Below are 14,608 nucleotides of genomic sequence, written 5' to 3' on the forward strand. Positions count from 1 at the left end.
TACAGGTAGTCCTCGATTTACAACAGTTCGTTTACTGACGGTTCCAAGCTACAGTGGCACTGATTTTTTTTACAGTTAACGACCTCTGCAGCATCTCCGTGATTATGTGATCAGAAATTCAGATGCTTGGCAATGGGTTCAGATTTATGACGGTTGCTGTGTCCCAAGGTCATGTGGATCACCTTTTGCGACCTGCTCACAAGCAAAGTCAGTGGGGAAGCCAGGGTCAGTGAACAAACTGGGCTGCTAACTTATCAACTGCAGTGATTCACTTAACAAACTGTAGCAAGAAAAGTCATCAAATGGGGCAAAACTCACCTAACAAATTTCTCACTTAGCAACAGAAATTTTGGGCTCAATTGTCATATTTCTGCACAGAAGCAAAGGGCATTTCACTGATGGCTTCAGCAAAAGCGAAGCCTTGAATCATGTTTACATCAAACTTTTTATAGTATTTGCACAAAGAAGCATAAAGTTATAATTTTATTTCACTTCGTAGTTCTACTTATGCCTGCATTCCAAGCAGCTGGCTGCTACTTTTAGATCTCCAGTTATTCCAGTTTATTTGATGTACCATGATATGTTTCAGCAGCAGTTCCATGTTTTCATATGTTTCATGTGTGCAATAGTTACTGTAAGGTGGGGGGGGGAGTGTCCTCACCACGAATGCTCAAGCCTGAGGCTGTCAATGATGGCATTGCTTCTGTGGTTGGACCCTCAGCAAGTCCTCCCTCCCAGATCTTTATGAATATGAAGGTGGTCCATCCAGACCTTGAGCCATATATCTGACAATCAGCATCTTGAATTTCTCCCATAAAGTAACAAAAGCATCTCCCATAGTAGTGGGAATCACAAGGCATCCATAACTAGGCTACTGCATGTTGCATCGGAAGCTTCTCAACGGTCCTCAAAAGCAGACATACGTAAAGCACATTTCAGTAACCTATCCTTAAAAGTGTGCTTAAATGACAGTAAATAAAACCCCTTACCCCAAAAGACGGCAACTACCAGTATGTAAAAATTCTTTCCTCCTTCCCACACACTTCCTAGTTATGGATCATTTTATCAGAAACACGATCCTAGCCAGAGTCAAAGACTGGACTCACTTGGCTTCAGTATCCACAACTACTCTCTCGTTAGGCTTTAAACTAAAGCTACTTTTATTGACATTAGCTATAATAAGAGTCTTGCAAGTCTGACTGTGCCGTGCTGATTGTGTTCCTTCCTACAGTTCAATATTATGGAGTTTGACCTGCTTTTGAATGTTATCGGGATATTCTGGACTTTAAAAAAAAATGTTAAGCCCCTTCTGGCTTGGCAAGTTTCTATCTTCACCAATGCTAATCTTCCTTTTGTTTTCTTCCATAGGCTCAAACAGATTCAATAGAACTCATATTAATATTTATTAAATGGGCCTACAACCTTTTCAACTATTCAGGTTCCACCCACCATTTCACATGGCTATAAACTAGTTTTTTTTTTAAAAAAATGTCATTTTTTAAATTTTTTAAAAAAAATAAATGATCAAAATCTCATCATGTGAGAACAAAGAATCCTATGAGTTTGGGCTGCTGTATTTACTTTTTTAAACACATTTTTCTTTTGATTGTTGGATACCGCCTAATGGCGTTATTTGCAGCATACTGGCTCCCAAAACAGTTAATGGTTATGCCAACACTTTAATTATATCAAAATGTAGCATACGGTATATGTTTTCTAAGTAATGTAATTAAGTAAATGTTGGTGCTGAAAAACATAAGTACTGTATGTATGTCCTTCACTTTGGATCCAAAGCCAAAAGCACTGCAAGACCAAAAGGAGAGGAATTTTTTTAAAAAATCCTGGTTATGCAGACAATTTAAGTAGCCTTTACAATAATAATAATAATAATAATAATAATAATAATAATAATAATAATAATAATAATAATAATAATAATAATAATAATATAATATAATATAAAAAAGTTGGAAGGGACCTTGGAGGTCATCTAGTCCAACCCCCTGCTCAGGCAGGAAACCCTATACCATTTCAGGCAAATGGCTGTCCAGTCTCTTAAAAACCTCCAGTGTTGGAGCATTCACCACTTCTGGAGGCAGGTGGTTCCACTGGTTAATTGTTCTAACTGTCAGGAAGTTTCTCCTTAGTTCTAGGTTGCTTCTCTCCTTGACTAGTTTCCATCCGTTGCTTCTTGTCCTGCTTTCAGGTGCTTTGGAAATAGCTTGGCTCCCTCTTCTTTGTGGCAGCCCCTGAGATATTGGAACACTGCTATCATGTAACCCCTCACCCTTCTCTTCATTAAACTACACATACCCAATTCCAGCAACCGTTCCCTATATGTTTTAGCCTCCAGCCCCCCAATCATCTTTGTTGCTCTTCTCTGTATCCTTTCTAGAGTCTCGACATCTTTTTTACATCGTGGTGACCAAAACTGGATGCAGTATTCCAGGTGTGGCCTTACCAAGGCATTGTAAAGTGGTATTAGTACTTCACTTGATCTTGATTCTATCCCTCTGTTAATGCAGCCTAGCACTGTGTTGGCTTTTTTGGCAGCTGCAGCACACTGCTGGCTCATATTGAAGTGATTGTCTACTAAGACTCCGAGATCCCTCTTACAGTTACTACTATTGAGCAAGGTACCACCTATACTATACCTATGCATTTGATTTTTCCTGCCTAAATGTAGAACCTTGCTTATATATCTCACTATTGCTAACTTCACCCACGTGGCTTTATGCATCTCCCGGGTTTGACTGGTGCGCCAACTACGACCTTATCTGGACCTGGATGCCTTACGTACAGTCACCCATGCACTTGTGACCTCTCGCCTTGACTACTGTAACGCTCTCTACATGGGGCTGCCCTTGAGAGCCACTCGGAAGCTTCAACTGGTGCAGAGTGCAGCTGCACGGACACTTTTGGGGGCCTCCCAATACTCCCATATCACACCTCTCCTCCGTGAGCTGCACTGGCTTCCGGTTGCCTTCCGAGTGAAATTCAAGGTGCTAACAATGACATACAAAGCCCTACATGGCATGGGTCCGGACTACCTACGGGAGCACCTTCTGCCAACGTCAACACCCCTCCGTCCTGTGCGCTCCCACAGAGAGGGCCTCCTCAGGGTGCCACCGCTCAAGGAATGTCGGCTGGTGGCCCCCAGGGGGAGGGCATTCTCAGTGGGTGCGCCAACCCTCTGGAACTGCTTGCCTACCGAAATCCAGATGGCCCCCGACCTCCGCACCTTCCGGCGCGATTTAAAAACTTACCTGTTCTAGCAGTCCGGCCTGACCTGATAGCTCTTGGGGTCTCAGTTGTTTTTACTATTGTTTTCACTATTGTTCAACTGTATACCTACCTTACTCTGTACACCGCCCCGAGTCCCTCGGGAGAAGGGCGGTATATAAAAACAAATAAACAAATAAATAAATAAATCTGTCACCATGTAGGAAGCTAAGCAATACCGACATAGGTAAAATGCCAGCCAATTGGGTGGGGGGGGAAGGAAGCAAGAAGTTAGGAAATATGTAACTGAAAATAAGAAAACTAAGCTGCTAGAGTATACATTTCTGTACTAATAATAGCATTAGAAGAGCAGGTCACTTTTCTGTTTTTACACATCCTGCTGCTGTACCTAAAATAATAGAAAATAACAGGAATTCTGCTAGTACACATAAACTTTGAAACTGATTGCCTTCTTTGTTGGGGCTTTTCTTCATTACACTGAGTTGTATCCAACAACCATTTTCTAATAAGCCCTTTTTCTTTTAAGTAGCCCTCGTAGAGGGTTGGCATGGGACTCTTTTCCTAAATAGTGACTCAGAGTGTAGAAACGCATATCCCAGCTATAAGAGGGCCCTTAAAGAAGCTGCATCTCCAATTTCAGAAAAATAGCTATTTAAGGATGCACAAATAGGATGCACCTATTGGTCTAGAGCAGAGCTCCCTAACCCATGGGCCTCAGCCCACTACCAGGCTGTGGCCTGTTGGCCACTGGGCTACATGTGTGGCTGGCCAGTACACACACACATGTGCATGCTCCCGCCGGCACTAGCCGAGCTGCGAGCCTCACGCCGGCGCTAGCACCATTTGTGAAATGCGCCTGCTTGTGGCCCAGATTGCATGCAGCTGTGCACTGCCACATTAGCGTGTGTGTACATGTGTGCATAAAGGTGCCTGGCCCTCTCTTTCCCACCGGGCCAACCCAGAAAGGTCGTGGACCTCTGGTCTAGAGCTCATAGGAGGATGCCTTCAGCCCTTTAATTCATACTGTCAAAGTTGACTACTCCATAGTTGCCTGCACCTGCTTTCACTCACGGCTTTGCCAAACAATGCCGGGAGGAGGGGGATGAATTCCTAAGGGCAGGTGGGCAGGGGAGGCTATGGAATGCAAGTGAACCTTCTGTTGCTGGAGAAACATTATCTGCCAGCTGGCTCCGAAATTCTGGGAGTTGAAGTCCATGAGTCATAAAAGAACCAAGGTTGCCTACTCCTGGGCTAGCTGAATAACATGAAGATTGGGTTTTTCACTTCTGTGCTTTGCGTAGAATGATGGGCATATGCATACAGGTAACATAATTCTGATTTTAAATATAAAAAGTAAATGATCGAGAATGTTTTCTTAGATGTTGCAGTGGGAACTCAGGTCAGGTTTACAAACTGTGCTACATTGTGATTTACTTAATCATGAACAGTTGAATAAACACAGTTGAGTTCACGTTAAACTAATTTAGCTACCAAATTAAACCATACCATGGTTTAGCAAATAAATGAACCAAGTAATAAGCCATGTTTATCCAGTCTCACATGAGCACAATTACGTACTGATCCATTGCTTTCATATATGTTTAAGATGCAAAAAAAAATTCCCGACAGGAACAAAGAAGAGAAGTTAGAATATGGGAAGCTGTCCATGTAGAAAAAAAAATGGAGCTATCAGTGCTTGATGAGACTGGCTTTCTGCAAATTAGTAATTAGGGTTGCAGGGATAATAAAATTCGTCTTGCCTGTAGAACAAAATGGAAAGCGTGGACAGTTGTGAAGTTATGCAAAGATAGGATGAAGGAGTAGAGCAAAGAATTAGTACGATTTTCTTTTTTTAAAAAAAAATACAGTCTCCATCCACAGTAAAACAAAGAAAAAGAATATTTCTGGGTATTTTATGAAGTTTTTTATTTTCCACGTCCAGGCAGTAGCACACACAATAGGGTAGTAGATCTGTGCAAGGCTGTCTCCTTTGCTCTGATTTAACAGCCTCCAATCGCTACTTCCAAGTTCTCAACAGAAGCTACACAGAAGGGCAATGGGAATCCATTGTCTATAAAGGTCTTCGCTGCAAACGCTGCTTCGATTACAAGGACCATTCCAAGCCAGTGGGAGCCAAAAGTTTTTTTGCTAAGGTGGGGAAGGACAGGGGGAGAAAACCAGGAAGACCCATCGCTACATTCATTTCTCCAAGACCCTACTGTCAGACTTCTCTACCTTAGAACTGTAATAATGTAAAAAATAATTAAAAAAAGGACTGTTCACAGCAAGGCTATAATACTGACACAGAGATTAGGGTCAAGGAAAACTAGATTCTATGGGAGTGATGGGAAAGGTGGCTAAGACCAGACAGTTTTAATGAAAAAAGAGCTTAAGAAAAATAATTTAAAAAGATTCTGGTTCAATTGGCACTGAATCATGAAGGCATCATCCGCAATCAAGGAAGCACCTGCAAAAAAATAAAAATGAATATCAAGGTAAGAAATACAGTTCAGATTTTGGGTTTACATGTTGCAAAAGCCTTAATTTTAACTATAGTTTGTTAAATAACCAATAATTTGCTGGACACATATGAACCAAAAAACAGACAAGCCACATTATGGCTTGTCATAATGTGTGAGCTCGCTCTGTATCTTAGCTCAGCCAGGAATTACAGCTGATGTTCCCTATAGCTTACTTTGTTAAGTCCATTTTCAATGCCATAAGAAGTTGGCACAATCAGTTCTTGGGCTCAGATTTATGGCAATGGCTGACGTGATCAGAGATAATATACACTATCCCTAAAATAGACATTGCACACTGTTTATTCCCTACCCTTCCCAGCAGCATAAGGAATTGAACGATAAATAATGCACATACTGTATGGCCCCTCTCTCCATTTCAAGGAGGCATCCAGACATGCCCTAGACCAGGGGTGTCAAACTGCTGGCCCACGGGCCAGATGCGTCATGCCAAAACCGCACCCATCCCTTTGCTGGCAATGGAAAAAACGTCGCGATACGTCACGTGACATTGCGAGTTTGAGACTCCTGCCCTAGACCTTCTTTGCCCAGATTCAAGAACTCCTTAAGAACTTGGATACACACAATCAATCGTTCTCAATCAAAAGCCAAAAGTAATACCAGGCCAAATAACTCACCAGCTCAACGATCAGTGGTTGTGCGCAAATCTGTGGTCAGTGGATCATGCTGGATTGTCTGATGCAACATGAGGGCAAGTAACCCAGCCCGGTTAGTCATAGCCATCCGAACATTTCGTTCCTGCTCAAACAGCTCATCCAACTTGTACCACTGCCAGTCAATAAAGACACCCTAGATTACCATCACAATTCTTAGATCAACCCCAGGAAAACTTATTTCCCCAACAGGTCTATATACAGAAGGTTCCCTGTTCACTCCTCAAACATCTCCAGATTGATCTGGAGCTGAAAATTTGAAGAGTTGGTGGCAGCCCATGTGAAAAATTCTGGACTAGAGGGGCTAGCAGTCCAATTTATCGAGTTATTTGTAAATAAATAAATACACCTTTAACAAAAGGTAAGTCTTTGTGTTCCTGAAGGTTCCCGAACGTACCACACGCACTCGCTCCAAATCCACCTCAGCCCGGCGCAACTTCTCCCAGCAGTAATGTCGATTGCATTTCCGTTTGGGCACCCGGCAGAATTCCCCAGTGAGCTCAAACACATCTTTCACCATGGGGCAACCGCACACCTCATCTGCCGAAATCTATGAAAAACGTCACAGTCAAGATTCAGCAGGATTAAACAGGAGTTACATGTACTCTGACCAAGTATCGCCCCGTCCAATGACATTCCGAAGGCAGCACAGAAAAGTGCAATTCTAACCCTATGGGTGATTCAGATTTGATTATTTACGTAACTTATTCTGAATAGTAAAGTCTTCCTAATCCGGGGAAATAGTATTCCACCGTGCGTCCAGTTAAGGGTTCAAGAGATACTGTCAGAATCTGTATAAAACAGTTGTACAGGTACAAGTCTCTGTCTTTATGTATGTATATATGTATATGTATACACACACACAACCCACCCCCCGTAAGATATAAAATACTTAAATCCTAAGATTTAAAAACTTATTTTTATTCTGAAATGAAATCCAGATCAATGCTTTATATGGCAGTCTACGCTTTTCTTGCGCGGTTACCAGAATCGCGGAACTCACTTGACGTAATTTTCTGCTGAATTCTGACCAATGGCTAACTCCCACAAAGAACTACCCTGGGCCCTCAAAGGAATGCAACTCTATATTTACTTTTGGGTCCCGGGAATGCTCTGGGCAGAGGACTTGCAAGCGTTTGCAGTATGTCTTGCTTTGTGGGTTGTAGACATCACAGAAAAGACGAGTAGCTCTGGGAGGGGGGAAAAAAACAACACACAACCATGCATGATTTTACACACCTCAAACACATCCCCCACTTACTTTCCCCCCCCCTAAGCTAAAAAACCTGCAAAGGTATAACCTTTCCTAACGGAGGAGATGCTTCAGCCCTTTGTTAATTTCAGTGGCTGGAAGCATTTCAAATATAACGGCACCAGGGATTCGTACAAATGCATCCTAAATTAAGAAATGCTGTTGCCCATTTCTTTCCCTAACGATCCCAAACATAAGTTTTGCCGGCTTTTTCCCTTTAAAAAAAGCTGCAAGTTGTGTCGGTGTTGTTTTTTTTATTGAGTTATCCAACATATCCCCAAGACGGGTCTCCTGGTCTTTTGAAGATTTTCTTTACAGAACACATATTTAGTAAATTTATATCTACTTGATATTTTCAATATTTTCTACTAGTTTATCCTGCACACATATTCAATTGTCCTCTGTTTCTTCTTTAAGCAAGTGGTGCTCAGTAATCACTTTCTAATCCTACCTAAAAGATGCTATCTCTCGGGCATATTATGAGTTTTGCTAGAGCAATAATTTCAAGTTCAGGCAATTTAAGACACCCCCCCCCAAAGAGTCAGTTTAGTATCTCAGATCTTTCTCCTGAAATGTAATAATAGAATGATAAGATTGGAAAGGACTTTGGGCGTTTTTTACTCCAAACCAATTGCTCCGGGCTGGAATTCTCAAATAAACCCAGATAATTGCCTATCCAGATTTTATTGGAAAACCTTCAGTGATAAAAGAACTCATGACCCCAGCATTGTTCCATTGCTTACTAGCTCTCATGGTAGGAAAATTATTCTTGAACTAAAGAATAAGTTTAGATCTTTCTATATAAAGTTTTCCCTTGATTCTTGTCCTTCCCTTCTCTGTGACAGCTGTTTGAGTATAGAAAGACTGCTATTATAGCTTTCTCTTGTTTAGGCTAAGTATCCATTCCTTTTAATTCTTTTTCATAATCTCTGATCTATCAGGATGCCCAGATTCTTTTTTTACAAGGATTACTGCTGAGTTAGATACCAATCTTGATTTTTCCTATCTGTGCAGAACGCTATTTTTCTCACTGCTAAACTGTATGTGGTTGGGAAAGTTCAAGCACCCTTGGATATCCAGCAGTCAAATCACCTACTTAGCTCAGTTTTAACTCTTACCTATCCAACCATTTGTACTGTTTCTATCCGGATATTCAGGCAATCTTCAACTTATGACTGGTCACTTAACAATCATCTCAAAAAAAAAAAGTTATTTGCAACTTATCCTCAAAGTTATGATTGCTATACCATCACATTTTGGGCGCTTGGCAACCAGCTTGCATTTATGACTGGTTGCCGCATCTTGCAGTGACACAACTGCATTTTCCAAAGCTTTCCATCAAAAATGCCCATTAGAGAAGCTTTATTTGGACTTAAAACCACGTGATTCTCCTACACAACCAGTGAGTTGTGCTTAATGACCACTGTAAAAATGGTGGTAAAATCAAGTCCAGTCACACAGTGACTCAACTTACGACCACAACCTACAACCAAAATTCCAAGGCTCAATGGTGGTCCTAAGTCAAGGACTATTTGTATTGGCAACCTGTTTCCTTATTGTTATATCGTGCTTTTTAAATTGAGGCTGAACTCTGTTACTAGAATTCGTTTGTCTATATGTACAGCTGGAGACATTTTCTGCTTCTTTTATAACTTTGGCTAACTTGATTATTTATTCAGTTCACCAGTTTTATAGCTCATCCCTATCTACAGTCTCTTGAGCAGAGTAAAACTACAGATTAAGCACAAAAAGAATGACATGAAAGGCCTGCCACTTAGTCTCTGTCCCCCCGCATATCATAATATTCTTACTACAGTCAGATTAACCTTGGCAAGGCAAGGCTTTGTGTAGCCTGGTATGGTATTATATCATGTAGGGTTTCATTGATCAGCACTTTGAATTGGTCCCAGACCACCACCTTATAATTATTGTAAAAACTTTAGTAGTGGTGTTAATCTATTGTGATAGGATATCTCATCAATAGTCTAATCATAACATTCTGAATCAGGTTCTGGGTAGTATTCAAAGACAGTCCCAAGAAAGAGTGTGTTACAATAATCCAAATGAGTGATGATCAAAGTATGCATTATTGTTGTCAAAGTATCCTGCTCTAGGTAGGATCATAAATGGCATGCCAGCCAACACAGGGCAAGCAACACAAACACACTCACATCACTGCTTAGTATCTGCTGTTTAAGCAGTAACCACAAATCCAGGAGAACCCTTGGATCACAAACACCTTCTTTCAAGAGATTGTTATCCTATCCATCCAAAATAAAGTAGCAGGGCTGGAAGTTCCTAAATGCTGAACCAAAAGCACCTAGGTTTTGCAATAATTCAGTCTAAGCTTATTTTGCTTTATCAAGACTCTGACATCCAACCTCCAGACACCAATTCAAGCTTTCAACAGAATCCCTGGTCTGATTTGGGGTAGCAATGTACAACTGGATGCCATCTGCACACTGATGACACCTCAGCCAAACTGTCAGATGACTTCTCTTAATGGCATCACACAAGTGTTAATTAATGGGGCAGACGGCACTGAACCTTGTGGTAACCTGTATTGTAGTGCTGGCCATCCCCTTGATTACAGACTGAAATCATCCACACAAGCAAGAGTAGAATCTCAGGAGCTCAGTGCCCTGACTCCAGTGTTTGAAGACAGTCCAGCAAGACTCTATGACTGCCCAAAAGGTCTAACGGTATCAAGGTCCTTCACAAAAATCCTTCACCAAGGGCAAAGAATGTGGTTTCCATCCATTCCTTCTGAATCCCCACTAGCAGCAATCTAAGACAGTCCATTTCTTCTAGCTGAGTCGTCATCACCTTTTCAATAACCTTTCCTCAAATGGGAAGTGTGAAGAATGTTCACACAAGCGAACGTGAGCCTAGGACAGTGATGGCGAACCTTTTAGAGATCGAGTGCCCAAACTGCAACCCAAAACCCACTTATGTATCGTCAGGTGCCAGGTGGGCGTGGCCCATTGGGTGGGCGTGGCTGCGGTGGTCATGGCAGACTGGGTGGGACTAAAAAGTTAATCAATTCCAACTTTGGAAGATCTGGTTTTTTTCCTGCGAAAAATTGAAATTGATTGATTGAATCTTTGGGGTTTTTTGCACACGGCGGCAGAGGCCTAAAGCAAAAAGGTTTTATAAAACCCAGCTGAAGGCCTAGGACTGGGGCGATGGCATGCGTGCCCATAGAGAGGCCTCTGCGTGCCACCTGTGGCACGCATGCCATAGGTTCGCCACCACAGGCCTAGGACTTTTAGGGGGTGGGGAATTAACTTGCTGTTCCCCTCAAAAGTGGTCCTATAACAGAGAAGACACTTCATAAACAATTTCACATACAAATACATACATAGTCCCCATCATGATTCCAGCAGAAATAACAAAAATATTTTTTAAAAAAAAACACCAGAATGGCAATGCAGTAAGGACACACTGTACTGGGAAGGAAAGGAAATATAATTGGATGAACATGAGGAAAGGGGTAAATGATCACCCTCATTATATAAATAGTTATTTGAAGGGAGAAAAATGTCTTTCTATAAGAGAAATATAGTATTTATCAGAAAGAAAAATGATCCTTAATATACAAATTCTCATAATATACAAATTCTCTCCCCCCAAAAGATTAGTAGAAATAAAAATTGATTGGCTGTAAAATAAGATACGCAGAAGATAATTATAAGATTCATAACATTAATTATACCTGAATATAACATGGAAATCATTCTCCCCCAGAAACACAAAAACAAAATTATGCACGTTGCTCTCTACGCTTCCAAAATAAGCCCCCCCCCAAAAAAGAAAAACCTGAAGAAAAAGCAGTGTGGAGTTGGGTTGAAAGAAAGAGAAAGCTGAACTAGGAAAGGAGAAAAGGAAAGGAAAATGGAAGTGGATAAAAAAAGGAGATAACTGGACGGGGTGGGAATAGAGACAGCTCATCTAGGAGTCACAAAAAAGGATTAAATTTAACTAGGCAAAGCAGAAGGTAGGGCTGGCTAATCTCATTTTCAAAGGCATCCCAAGTATTGATATATTCAGTGACGTGTACTTCCCCCTCCCCAGTTCAAACTGTATTTTTTTTATTCTTAACAATAATTCATTTTCATATTCTCAGTAATGGTAAGACATTCTAGGAAGGCAAACATGTTCTTAGTTACGGTATTAACTTATAGGGAGAAAGAAAAGGAAGGAGAGGGGTTTGTATGGTTCTTTCCCCCTCCTCCCCCCCCCCGTCTATTCTTCCTGGGGAGGGGATGTCTTAACTTTAGGACCATCTTCTTTTCAGGAAACTAAGGTAGGACTGAAAGACATACTGTATCTCAAGACAAACAGAAAGAGTCTAATATAAGGAACTCATATTTCTTACCCTTCAATACGTGTGGGATACATAGACCCAAAAGAAGTCTGGCTTTCGTACTGCAGAGGGAAAAAAACAGTTATAAAGCACAGTTTTATAAAGTCCGAACAGAACAAAAAATATCACTGGCATCGTTATGTGAGGAAACAACAGTCAATCCTACGAACGGTAGTACCTAACGTGAAAGCTCAGGAGTCTTCTCATCTCACGTAAAGTTTTTTAAAGTGGGTTGCAGGGTGGGTTGTTGTTTTTTTTAGATTTCGAAAGTAGAAGTACAGGTAGAGTTACCATTAAGCGAGGATTACCTGTATTCATTAAGAGGCGCTGAGAACATAATATAAGTCCCAATCAGAAATAAATAAATAAATAAATAATAGCAGCAGAGGGGAAGGGAGAAGATTGGTGGTGAGCAGGCCTGTGGAGTACGAGCCGTCGCGGACAGGGAAAGGTATCGGGAAGATCAGTAGATGAGCATGTGGGCAAAGGAGTAGTACAGTAGTACAGCAGTAGTACTATAGGCTTCACTATCAGCAGCAGTTGCGGAGAGGAAGTAAGGAAGGTGACTGAGGGACAAGCAGGAGGTGGGATTACAGTATGCTGGTAGTCCTCGACTTACAACCCCAATTGAGCCCCAAACTTTCTGTCACTAAGCGAGACATTTGGGAAGGGAATTTTGCCCCCTTTTACGACCTTTCTGGCCACGGTTGTTAAGTGAATGACTGCAGCTTGTTAAGCGAATAACATGATTGTTAAAGTGAATCTGGCTGGGGTCACCACGTGACCTTGGGACATTACAACTGTCAGAAATGTGAACATGAACTGTGAACATGTGTCCATGGGGGACGTTGCAATGCTCGTAAGTGTGGAAAACAGTCCTATGTCACTTTTCCCGGTGCCGTTGTGACTTCGAACGGTCACTAAACGAAGTGTTATAAGTCGAGGACTACCTGTACCATTCTAGGTATACTGACCGTGCCATGACAACAGAAGGATTGATACACGTTAGCTGTAACCTTCACTCCTTCTTATCAGCTACTACTTGGCTTCTTCCTCAATTTACCCCCAATCAACTTTTATTGTCTCTCGTTTTTATTCTTTGTACGACATTGTTTTATATTATAGTTGACTGTCCAGAGTTCACAGTTTTAAGATAAGACGCCATGCAAACATTTAAATAAATCACACCTGTCTTCAACATTCCCATTTGTTTCACCACCTGAAAATGTCCCCTGCATATCCCTAAAGCAGTGGTGGGATTCAAATATGTGAACAACCGGTTCTCTGTGTGGATTCCGCTTCTGGAAGTCCATTCTGGGCCTGGGCAACAAAAAATTAGCTACCGGTTCTGCCGAAGTGGTGTGAACTGGCTGAATCCTAAACCTAAAGGTTAGGTAATCTTTTCTGACACATGTTAATCCCTGAAGCCTTACTTAGACAAGCTAGGCAATTTAAAAAAAAAAAGTAGCAACAGGAATTTATCTTCATTTAATGAATATTGCTTGAATAAATGATAACTGGCTGATCACATTAAGCTGATCACACACCACTTTGCATTAAGGTTGAATATAGAACGATTAAGATAACCACCAACACGTATTTCACGCAAACACAGCTAATACGAATGTAGTTGCCGCCTGTTAAAAATCATTAACAAAATGAGTTGCTATTGCTGCCCAGCTTGTAGATTATTCGTGGTCTTCAATGCTGAGTTAAAAGGCAACTGGAACTGAGCATAGGGTTATTTCTGGCAAATCATACTAAGCCACGGTTGCATTTAAAAATCCATCAATAAACCATGGCTTATTTACTGATCCCTTTCAATATTTCACATCATCCTAACCCAAAGCAACGAAGGCAACTTATGGCTTGGTATAACCCTGACAGTGAGGACAATTAACCAGTGGAATAGCTTGCTCCCAGAAATCGTGGGTGCTCCACCTCTGGAGGTTTTTAAAAAGAGGCTAGATAGTCACTTGTCTGAGAACCTATAGGTTCTCCTGCTTGAGCAGGGGGCTGGACTAGAAGACCACCAAGGTCCCTTCCAGATTCTATTCTATTCTATTCTATTCTATTCTATTCTATTCTATTCTATTCTATTCTATTCTATTCTATTCTATTCTATTCTATTCTATTCTATTCACAGTCCTCAGGTGACGATGGCAATTGGGACTAGGATTGTTATTGCTAAGGGATGTGGTCATAAAGCAGTGTTAGGTGACCACATCGCTTAGTAATGGCAATCCCAGCTGTCATCATAATCCCAGGACTGCAAAGGGTTGTTAAGCAGGAAGAGGCAGAGTCCCAGGTGTGCAGGAGGGTGTGTCAAGGGGGAGGTGCTGCAGGCAGGCATTGGGGAGTGCAGGTGGGCAGGCCAATGTAATGGGAAGTGCTGGCAGGCTGGCAAAGGCAGCAGGTGGGCACTGGGGGGTACCAGACCAACAAGGGCAGCAGGGGGAGCACCCTGGGCTGCAGGCAGGCATTAAGGGAGCGGAGGTAGGCAGGAGTTTGTTACAAAATATAAGATCCCAGAGACTCTCATATTCCATAGTGG

General features: G+C 41.6%; 1 protein-coding gene across 2 annotated transcripts in view; it reads right to left on the bottom strand.

Annotated features, from left to right (window-relative positions):
* Positions 1-5,153: 5,153 nt before the first annotated feature.
* Positions 5,154-14,608, bottom strand: part of CXXC1 (CXXC finger protein 1) — a 34,153-nt gene continuing 24,698 nt past the window's right edge. For both annotated transcript variants that reach the window (XM_083355050.1, XM_083355049.1), the window contains 5 exons: positions 12,067-12,116; positions 7,530-7,626; positions 6,834-6,986; positions 6,401-6,551; positions 5,154-5,710 (listed from right to left, as the gene is read on the bottom strand). In XM_083355050.1, the coding sequence (XP_083211176.1) occupies positions 6,405-6,551; positions 6,834-6,986; positions 7,530-7,626; positions 12,067-12,116 (447 nt within the window). In that variant the 3' untranslated portion in view covers positions 5,154-5,710; positions 6,401-6,404. The remainder of the gene's footprint in view (positions 5,711-6,400; positions 6,552-6,833; positions 6,987-7,529; positions 7,627-12,066; positions 12,117-14,608) is intronic.

This window comes from Vipera ursinii (assembly GCF_947247035.1).
Source record: "Vipera ursinii genome assembly, chromosome: 2".
Lineage (NCBI taxonomy): Eukaryota > Metazoa > Chordata > Lepidosauria > Squamata > Viperidae > Vipera > Vipera ursinii.